Raw genomic sequence first — 10,145 nt, 5'->3', positions numbered from 1 at the left:
CATCTCCCTTTGCTCAGGAGAGGCAGACCCAAGGGGCATCCACAGCTTTAGCACCACCACCCACTGCAAAGCTTGATGCCAATGCCATTATCCATGGCTTCACTGTGCAGTGGTGAGGAGAGGTAAACACACTGAGCACCTGCACTACAGCACAGAGCATCACTTCATCTCCATGGGGGAGGCTAAACAGTGATTGTTTCACTACACTTTATTCAGCTTTATTTTCTGCATCTCTCACCACAGCAAATCTCTCCTCTGGAGCTGCAGCTGACAAGACACCCACAGGCTCCTAGCATGATGCATGGCAAGGCCTGGGGTTCCCCCAAGCACTCCCACAGCCTTTCTTGAGACTCCAGAGCAACTCTGAGGCACTGCAGCACAGGGCAGGTGATGTCCTACACAGAGTCCCAACACCGAATCCCAGCCATGGGGCTGGCTGGTGTGGTGGTATCGCAGTGAGATAGCAGGGACAGACCAGGAATGCTGTGTTGTCTAATTTGATGTTAACAACATGAAATTGTGCTGTGACATGTTAATGTGACTCAACACAATGAAAGAAAAATTGCACCTTCCTCATTTGCCCGAGGGTTTGTATTCCATTTAAACTGATTTTCTCTTCCAAAATGCCATAAGGGACATTTTAAATCTTCTAACAAAAAGGCTTATTGCAGGAGATGTTAGTGTGATGCTGAGATTGGGGAAGGATGGCTACTGTGTGCAGGGCATGGATGGATCACCCGAGGTCAGTGGTAAAAAGAACATGCCACAAAGCCAACCTGTGCTGAGTTTGCAATTTTCAGCACTCTGCGAGGTATGGATCTTCACCCCAGGATCATTTTTTGAAGGGACTTCCTTGGTTTCCCTTGAGATCAGGAATGAGAAATAGCTGTATGGGCTGTTAAGTGGGAAGTCCCCTCTCTGGAGCTCTCAGGTTTCCTAACTCCAGCGAAATCTGTGTCTGCAAGGAGGGCTGCTCGGTTTTCCCTCGTCCTTGCAGCAAACCCGTTCTGCGGGAGCAGGAAGACAGGTCTGGGGCAGCAGGAGGAGCCCCGGGTCCGGAGTGCCGCCGGAGCAGCAGCGGGCGATAGGAGGGAGGGATGTTCCTCGCCTCTCCCTTTGCGCTTACTACCTGGAGATCTCCGTGCCGAGCGGGGCCGGGCTCTCCCCCGGGAGCTCTGCAGCTCCGCCAGACAGAGCGGTAGCACTGGCACTGCCAGCACGGGGAGCGAAACGGGTGGGGAATTCGTGGCTCTCATTTGGACCCTCGTCATGCCCACGTACTGTGTCACTGCGAGAGGAATTCAGTTACCATGGTTTAACCTATCAGTACGGGGACCAAGTGCCTCCCCTCCCAACTGCTCTATAAAAAGACTCTCTGAAGATGCCCCGGCGGCTTCTGCCTGCCGGCTCCGAGCAGCAGGTGCTCAGCGCGCACGGAGGGGCTGCCACTATGTCGTCTGCCTTCCAGCTGCAGTGCCACCTCGTCCTCATCCTGCTGGCAGCCTCCAAAGGGGACACCCGGTACATCGAGGTGAGCAACGGGGCGAGCGCACCTCGCTGCACTTCTCTGCTCTCTTCTAACTTTATCTCCAGCCGCTGTGCTTTGCTTTCCTCTGTTCCTACTCCCACTGCCCCTGGACATAGGACTGACATTAACACACACCCCCTTCATTTTCATTCGTTTCCCTGTCCTTTTCTCGACCTTGTGCTTTTGGCTAAGGGGCCGAGGCTCACTGTGCTGGGCTCCCCTCGCAGGGGCCGGGTTGCTCCTCGCTGCAGCAGCCCCGACCGAGCTGTTATGCAGCTGTATCCCTTCAGGAGCAGGGAGGTATCTCTAGAGAGCTGCAGGGAGGGGCTGCGTTTCGCGTTGTCCCATCCTTTTCCCACCGTCCCCCCGCAGGTGAGGGACGCTGGCGAAGATGAGCCCTTCCTGCTCCTCAGCGAAGACCTGAAGCGGGAGCTGTCTGCAGGGCACATCTACCGGCGGTCGCTGCGTGAGTGATCTCGGAGGGTGGGAGGGTGCTGGGGGAGCTCGGGGCTCTTCGAGAGTGATGGGGCCGTGGGGAGAGGGGTAGAGTGTTAAAGCTTCGTAAAGCTGAGGCAGGGAGCTCAGAGCAGGGCACTGAGCAGAGCTGGGGCTGGGGCTGGGGTCCCATCAACGGGAGGAGGACAGGGTCTTACACCCGGAGCCCTGGGCAGAGCCCAGCTCCAGTGGATTGGGTGGGTGAAGCTGTGATGAGTGAGGAATCTGAAGGAACTCAGGGTCTGTACACCTGTGTGCATGCACAGCAACAGTTTTGCACCCCAGTGTGTGCTGACTTGTCGCACCTGTGAGCATCCCCTGGAGCTCAGCAGCCTTTTGGTTCACCTGTGACTCCCTCCTCCCCATTGCTGGGTCTCGGTGCTGGGTCTATCCCCGCTGTCCCCATGCCCGGCAGCGGGCACTGGCTGTGTGCTGCCTGCAGGCAGAGCAGAGCCTGGCCCTGTCTCTGCAGGCTGCATTGACATGCTGAGCATTGAGGGGCAGTTCACCTTTACTGCTGATCAGCCCCAGTTGCACTGCGCCACATTCTTCATCGGTGAACCTGAGGAGCTCCTCACCATTGAATATGACTTTGTGAATATCGACTGCCAAGGAGGTGACTTCCTGAAGGTAGGGAGCTGCTGTTTGTCCCCGTCCCTGCTCTGGGTGTTGGCTGTGTGTGGAAGGGGAAGGGGAAGACATGCACGAGTGCCTGTGTGCACAGAGCTTTTACAAAGCATTTGTGACTCACTGAGAAGTTTAATTTGCACAAGCTAAGGCTCTTGACCCGCTAGAAGGGTTTTCTTATTGCTTCTGTTATTTCACAAGCCATGTAAGCACTGATGATGTGCTCTCTGCTGTTACTGAGCCAGGACCTCCATGCGCAGGGCACTGGCTGGTTAAGACATGGATATGTGCAGGAAGGATTTCCAGATGCCCCTGCCAGAGATTTTCAGAACACTTGTTCTGTCTCAGTGGGAGGTTTGTGACACAGAGCAGTTCGTTCTCGAGAGCAGGGAAGCTTTGCTGGAGCATTTTGCTGGCAGACAGGAAAGGTGGCTGAGATCTGAAGTCAGTTCTGGAAGTGAGGGCAGGCATCTGTTTGCTCCTCTGTCACCACTCTGTGAGCACAGCACTGAGCCCTGTTTGTGGCAGCAGGATGAGCTGCTGGGGAGCACCTTCTTTCTGCCCCTTGCTGGGGTCTCCCCAGATGACTCTGTAGGCTGTCTCAGCCTTCTCTGTGCCCGAGTACCTCAAACTCACAGTTGCTTTCGAAAGCTGGACAAAACACCATGTGATCTCCAGGGCTTTGTAACAGCTTCCTTCCTTTGATCACCATGTCCCCAGTTCATTCATTATGCTGCTGTATTTCTACAGGCAGCTTTCCTCCTGTGTAATCTGAGCAGCTGCTTCACATGACTTCCAAAAATGTTCAGTTCCAGCAAATCTGGAGACCAGTCCTGCAGCTCTGCCATCAAAGCATCCCATATACATTCACAGGATTACTCACCAAAGCAGTGGCCTGATCTGGCCACTGATCAGATGCTCAAAGTGCTAGGAAGGAGCACAGAAGTAGCTGGGTGGGAGAGGGAAGTGAGAGGAAGGTTATTTCATGGCTGTGCTGGAGTTAATAGCTTTCTATTCCGATATGTTTCTCTATACATGGAGAGGGCTTTCTTCCTTTCTTCCTTTCTTCCTTTCTTCCTTTCTTCCTTTCTTCCTTTCTTCCTTTCTTCCTTTCTTCCTTTCTTCCTTTCTTCCTTTCTTCCTTTCTTCCTTTCTTCCTTTCTTCCTTTCTTCCTTTCTTCCTTTCTTCCTTTCTTCCTTTCTTCCTTTCTTCCTTTCTTCCTTTCTTCCTTTCTTCCTTTCTTCCTTTCTTCCTTTCTTCCTTTCTATTTTATTTTCTTCTATTTTTGTTGTAAAGGAAAGATTTGAAGACAGTGCTGATTAATTTCTAGCCAAGTAGACAGAGTCTGTGCTGCATTCCACTGGTTAGAGTCTACAAAAAGAAAAGACACGGGATAGTGCCAAAAATTCCTCCCCAGAGCTTCATTGTGCTCTGCTTCTGGGCTGAAACACTGGTGCTCTGGGAGGCCCCTGGGCTCATTAAAGATAAGCTGAAGACACAGGTGGTGGAAAACTACAGGCCACGTCAGTGGACCCAATGGTCAGGGCACAAGATGGCAACTTTTTTTTGGTGCTGTTTCCAACATCAAGTTGGCCAGAAGCTTGTTTTAGTAGCAATGGAATTGCTATACTAATGAATCCAGAGACTGGTCTGAATTTGGTGGTGCTGAAGCAGAAAGAACTGTTTCCATCAAAGGTACCTCATTAAAATAGTAGCTTGAAGGAAATAAAACCAAAATTAGGATTTATACTTGTTCTGTTCCTAAGTATCGATCGATGCTTGCATACTTAGATAAATGCTAGGATGTAGACAAACAGGAAGAATCTTTGTTTTTATTTGGAGGCTCTGAATTGGCCACTGAATGTCAAAGCACTTCCTGTAATACTTCATGCTTCTTTTCTCTGCTGGTAGGATGATACACAAAAGCCCTGATTACAATTGTTGAACCCCTGCAGGTATTCGATGGCTGGATACTCAAAGGAGAGAAGTTTCCTAGTTCCTTGGACCACCCCCTCCCCACTTCCCAAAGGTACACGGACTTCTGCGAGAGTGGTGCTGTCCAGAGGAGCATCAGGTCATCACAGAATGTGGCAATGATCTTCTTCAGGATTCACCAGCCAGGCAATGGATTTACCATCACAGTCAAGAAGAGTGCCAACCTCTTCCGTAAGTCAGACTCCATGTTACCAGGTGGCTTGCAGTTTTGGTAGGAAGCAGAACAAAATTGTTTGTTGGCACTGAATTCTCTGATAATGCCTGCATTGACACGGTTCTGGTGCATTTTGCCTGTGTGTTTGACCTTGTTATGTCATTATGATGACATAACATCTCATGATGTTCATGAAAAAATTTAACAGTACATTTAGTATACAGAATGGTGATATGAAGAGTGTTGCGTGACTCCAAGGGTCTAGTTGTAGATATTTCCCTAAGCCTATGAGATGCCAAGGCACAGATAATGGTCACTTGGATCATTTTTCCAAACATGGTAGTGATGCAGATGAAAAGCCCAAGCTCTTAATGTTAAACTTTAAGACAAAATCAGTCTGTGCTGCTCTGGTTTCACAGAAGAGTTTGAGTTGGAAGGGATCCTTAAAGGCCATCTAATCCAGTTCCCCTGCAGTAAACAGGGACAACTACAGGTAGATCAAGTTGCTCAGAGACCCATGTAGCCTGATCTTGGGTATCTCCAGGGACAGGGTGTTTCAATGGGATATGTCACAGGATAAGGAAGCCCAGCTATGAGGAGCAAGACAGGACCTGTGGGTATGCTGGCAGTATTGGGTGAAAATGAGTGAAAACAAATGAAAGCCATGTTTACCATTCCTCAAAGTGGCAAAAAGTACCTGATGTGTGTTTGGGGATTGTGCCCTCCCACTGACAGCTCATCCCAAAACTCTGCCAGACCTCATACTATGCCATAACTAACAGATGGGGTATTTCTACGGAACAAATGCTCTTCAAGAAAACCTAAAAACATCACATATGTATTTTTCAGCATCTGTCTTCATCTCTCAGCTGTTAAACTGTTCTTTGTAATTCCTAGAAGTATATGGTTTTACTACATGTGGGCAGTCATGACGACACAACTAACTCCTCTGCTTTCTCCTGTGCCCCAGCTTGCAATGTCATCTCTCAGACTCCCTCAGGAAGGTTTACCATGGTCATTCCTCATCAACACAGAAACTGCAGTTTTTCTATAATTTACCCAGTGGTGATAAAAATCTCCGATCTCATCCTGGGACACTTAAACGGCCTCTTTTTAAAGGTGAGTTGTTTGTTACCTGGCAAATAACTGCCATGTGCAGTTTTCCTGGTGGGCTGGAACAGGGGTGGCCACATCTCTGGCTGTGAGGGTGTGTGCGCTGCAGAGTAGTGTGTGCTCAGCCTGAGAGCTAGGCCCCAGAGACCAGAGCTGTATGTTGCCTCAGAAATATTGCAGAGACAAATGAACAATGCAAAGTGCCATTAAGACGTGTAAATATTTTGTACTGTAACAAAGGGCAAGAATTACATTAGAAATAAAGGAGTGCTCTGCCAGAGTTGTCTGCCTGCATTTAAGCTTACCAAAGTATATAAGTTGCTCCAAAAGTAATATCTCTCATTTATTTCCATGGAAACTACAACAGATACAAAACACACAATAACGCTATTCAATAGAGAAAACTCTCAGCTACAAAACACCCAGAGCAGTGACCTCTGTTAGCCAGATCTCAGGGATGATCTCAGAGTTAATTGATATGCTCTTCATTTCATGGTGTGACAGTGGTGTATGGCCATCTGTAATGTGGTTTACCTTTCATGTTACTGTCACCTCTGCTGCAGCACACCACCTCAGTGTTCAGCCTCCAGAAACATTCAGCAAGCATCAGTGAACATCAGTGAGTGCCATTTTTCTGCATGGAGGAACTCAATGCCCCACCTTTACTTCATGTTCATCTCCATGTGAGACATCATTTCATCAGACTGCCCCTCTGCTGCCATCTGTCACACAGCAACAAAATGTAATGAGATATTGGTGGGAAGGTTTAGGCTCTACTGCCATTTCACCAACATCTGCCTCTGCCATTGTGGGCCAACATCATAAAGTAGAACACGTTACTTTTGGAACGGTTCTCATAGCAAGCACTCTGAACAGAGAGGAGACATAGATTATGCAGTAAGGTATTACCACAGTGGAAATCCAGCTGCATTTGGCTCTGCTCAGTGTGCTGAGCAAAGTGCTAACAGGAGGCAGGGCATGAAAAGGCAGACATACAGGAAGCAGGTTGGTGAACAGGCAAACAAAAGTTAGTGGCAATGCCCCTGTCAGTGGAAAACATGGACTCATTCATTTTTGGTTTTGAGAGTTTTGCCTTAAAGGAAAGTTTTAAAGAGTTTTGAGCAAAATGAAAACACGGCTATTTGGTTTTGTGTGTGGTACTCCAGAATGAAGGACAGCATGAATGAAAGTGCTGAGAGTATCTATTTTTATTAAGGTAAGGAATGTGTGATAAATGTTAGCCGTATGTGCTGGTTGGTATCAAGAGCTGATCTGCTGATGCTGTGGGAAAAGAAAACAAAAAAAATGGAAAAATAATGTATTAAGAAGGGCCAGGCTTCAAAACTTGAGTGAAAAGAGTAACTTGTACCAAAGCTGATGGAGGAAGAAGAGCTACCAGGAGCATCTCAAAAGTTTGATAGCAAGACTCAGAAAGAAAAAATAATAACCCAGGTAGAGGCTGGAGGGGTCTGGAACGGCTTTGGAGGGACAGACCATGGAGCAGACACAGAGGAAAATGAGGAGCTCTCTGGGAAGAAGCAAAATGCTTTAAAGAGATGTCTAAATCTGACTTGCAGTGAAGGGGAACAAGAAGAGTGAAGGAGCGATCAATGAAATGGCAGAGTAGATGGAAAGAGCTCAGAAACAAGGTCAGCCTTGCAGTGCTGGAGACAGGCTCCTGGCTAGACAGTGAGAATTTGGTTTGCAGCATGGTGCCCGTGGACAAAACCAGCCACAACTAGTTGGCTTCAGCCACCAATTGTTATCTCCTTGCCTTACATGCTGCTTTCACAAGGACAGTTTAGCTAGAGAGGAGCTAATTCACTGCATACCAGCTGGGTGTGTTGACTCTGTTCATTTGATTAAGTGTCCAAGCACCCAGGATCAGATTGCTAACCTATGCTGGGAGCAATTGGATCAACATCTTAACTACATGGCGATGATTTTTCAGAGCCTACTTAGGTCTTTATTTGGAGTTTCTTCAAGAAATTAATTTATAAATATCAGATTGAAGTACTATTGCTTGAACAGCCTAATTTTACAGTACTTATGAATCCTGTGTTGACTGCCGTCCTGTCTAGAGAACTGTTGTTTTCATCAAAACATGGCAAGTAACTTCTATTTTCTGTCTTCTCAGAATCCATCAGTGGGCTGTGCGGGAGTGGGGGACTTTGTGGAGCTGTTGGGAGGAACTGGCTTAGACCCCTCCAAGATGTTTCCACTGGCTGACCTCTGTCACTCCTTTCGTGGGTCTGGTGAGAGCTCCTCCTTCCTCATCCCTCTCTACAAATAAACACGTACCCAGAGGGGCCGTGCAAAGCTCTCCTAAGCCCAGGTTCCCTTCAGACAGGTGGACCTGATGTGTAGAAAACATGAGAACCAGCATCCAGGGGTGTGACGCAGCACACTCATAAACACCTCTACTCACCCCTGCAGTAATTATGATAACAAGATTAAGTTACACATATTTTTAAAATACTTATGACACATGTGATTATTAGTGTCAACAGACAAGCCTGGAGATTCATAATAAATGCAGGCAGAGCTGCTACATATTCAGCTACGGCATTTAAACTGCTTTCCTGGCAGTATAAAGGAAGGGAAATCACACTTCAATAGTCTGGGTGTTTCCAGCATCATGATGTTGTTAGTTCTGGAAATCTCCAGGGTGGGATGTCATTACCCCTCATCTTTGACCTCTAGTATCCGACTGCAGCAAGTGCAAGCACACACCATCCTCTGTGTCACATATATGCATGAAACTGGGGGTGGGAGGGTGGGACAGTGAGCAGCATCTGCCAGAGTGAAGGCTGCAGCTCCTGATGGAATTGTCAGACTGTTATAGAGTAAAACAAATATAAAATAAGGTATTTAGACAGCAATACCAACACTAGCCTGTTGTTACTATGCTCAAATGTTCTTTGTTTCCAAAACCCTATTATTGCCTTGTAATTCACAACGCAACAGACCATTTTTCCCTCTCTCTCTCATATAATTTTATCTTAATGTCTTCTCTCTGTCTTTTTTTCCCTAATTAGCCCAAATGAAGATTGGTTGTGACAATACTGTGCTACGGATGGTCTCCAGTGGCAAACACATCAATCGTGTGACATTTGAGTATTATCAGCTTGATCTGCAGGAAATAGAAAACAGAAAGGAGAATAGCATTGAAGAATTCTGCTTCCCTGCTATCTGACAAACCAGGCAACACATTTTCATGTTGCTAATCACAATAATGTTCTGGCAAATAAAATAAAAAAAAAAAATAGATGATTTTCCTTTAACCAGCTGTTGTTATCAAGCCTTTCTACAGCACAAGCATTTTCTTTTCTTTTCTTTTTCATACAAATCAATCATTCATATGAGCAAGGAGGAAAAAGCATATTCTTCTTTGTTACTACAATTATAATTTTCTGCAGTATCTACAATCACTTACTGTACCCCAAATCTGTAATAAGAACAGAAGGCTGTTTTCAGAATATATATATTATTAGGGGATCAGAAAAAAGCCTCTGTGCATCCAATCAAAGCACATAAAAAAACAACAGTATGTGTAAACTTAATGCAGCAACTTTATTCTTTTGTATCAAGAATGAACAAAAACATAAGGTGGTTGAATACAATTCCAGTTTTGTAGCAGGAAATCTAGCATTAGTGTGTGTAAAAATGACTTGTTTGTTTATGACTATAAATGTACTATTTAATGATTTGTTTTTAATAAAAAAAAATATGGCATGGATACTTCCTTACATGAATCCAAACATGAATAAATAAGTTCAGAGTTGGCAAAACATTGTCATGTTGTATTTTTCTGAAGAGCTCCTTTAACATTCTGGTTAAACTTCTTGAGTCTTGTACAGTTTTCTGGATATGATGATTTTGAGCATATGTAGCTGTAAAACCGTGGACTATTAAAGTGACATTATGGGCAGAGCTTTGGTTTGCCGATTTTGAGTACCCATTCAGGTGCAGCAGGTGCCAGCTGTTCACATACCAGCACCTTCCCTGCTTTAAGGTTTTTAGTTAGGTGTCCAGCAGACTCATGGAGGCAGGTTATTTTTCCAGACCACTGGTGACCCATAAGAGGAAGTGGGCAAAAACCTTCGGATGCCTCAGGTTTTCCTTTGGTAGAGTTTTGTGAACCCAGTTCTGGATACTAGCTGACTTGGTAAAAGAGGAAAAAATCATAGCTCTATGAAACATTTCTTTATTATTATTTGTATGTTTTCTTG

General features: G+C 46.2%; 1 protein-coding gene across 1 annotated transcript; it reads left to right on the top strand.

Moving 5' to 3' along the window:
• Positions 1-1,391: 1,391 nt before the first annotated feature.
• CRHBP (corticotropin releasing hormone binding protein) lies at positions 1,392-9,704 on the top strand. Its single transcript, XM_015848647.3, has 7 exons — positions 1,392-1,531; positions 1,901-1,994; positions 2,496-2,653; positions 4,607-4,817; positions 5,771-5,919; positions 8,051-8,168; positions 8,952-9,704. The coding sequence occupies exons 1-7, from the start codon at positions 1,451-1,453 to the stop codon at positions 9,107-9,109; spliced, it is 969 nt and encodes a 322-aa protein (XP_015704133.2). The 5' UTR covers positions 1,392-1,450; the 3' UTR covers positions 9,110-9,704.
• Positions 9,705-10,145: the final 441 nt, after the last annotated feature.

This window comes from Coturnix japonica, chromosome Z, assembly GCF_054131305.1.
Source record: "Coturnix japonica strain WE chromosome Z, WE-NBRP24, whole genome shotgun sequence".
Lineage (NCBI taxonomy): Eukaryota > Metazoa > Chordata > Aves > Galliformes > Phasianidae > Coturnix > Coturnix japonica.
This window is presented reverse-complemented; position numbering and strand designations above follow the sequence as displayed.

Excerpts from the sequence above, each read along its gene's own strand:
- CRHBP (XM_015848647.3), top strand. The coding sequence starts at position 1,451 with ATGTCGTCTGCCTTCCAGCTGCAGTGCCACCTCGTCCTCATCCTGCTG. Across the intron at positions 4,818-5,770 it reads GAAGAGTGCCAACCTCTTCC|CTTGCAATGTCATCTCTCAG; the intron begins GTAAGTCAGACT and ends CCTGTGCCCCAG. Across the intron at positions 5,920-8,050 it reads TAAACGGCCTCTTTTTAAAG|AATCCATCAGTGGGCTGTGC; the intron begins GTGAGTTGTTTG and ends CTGTCTTCTCAG.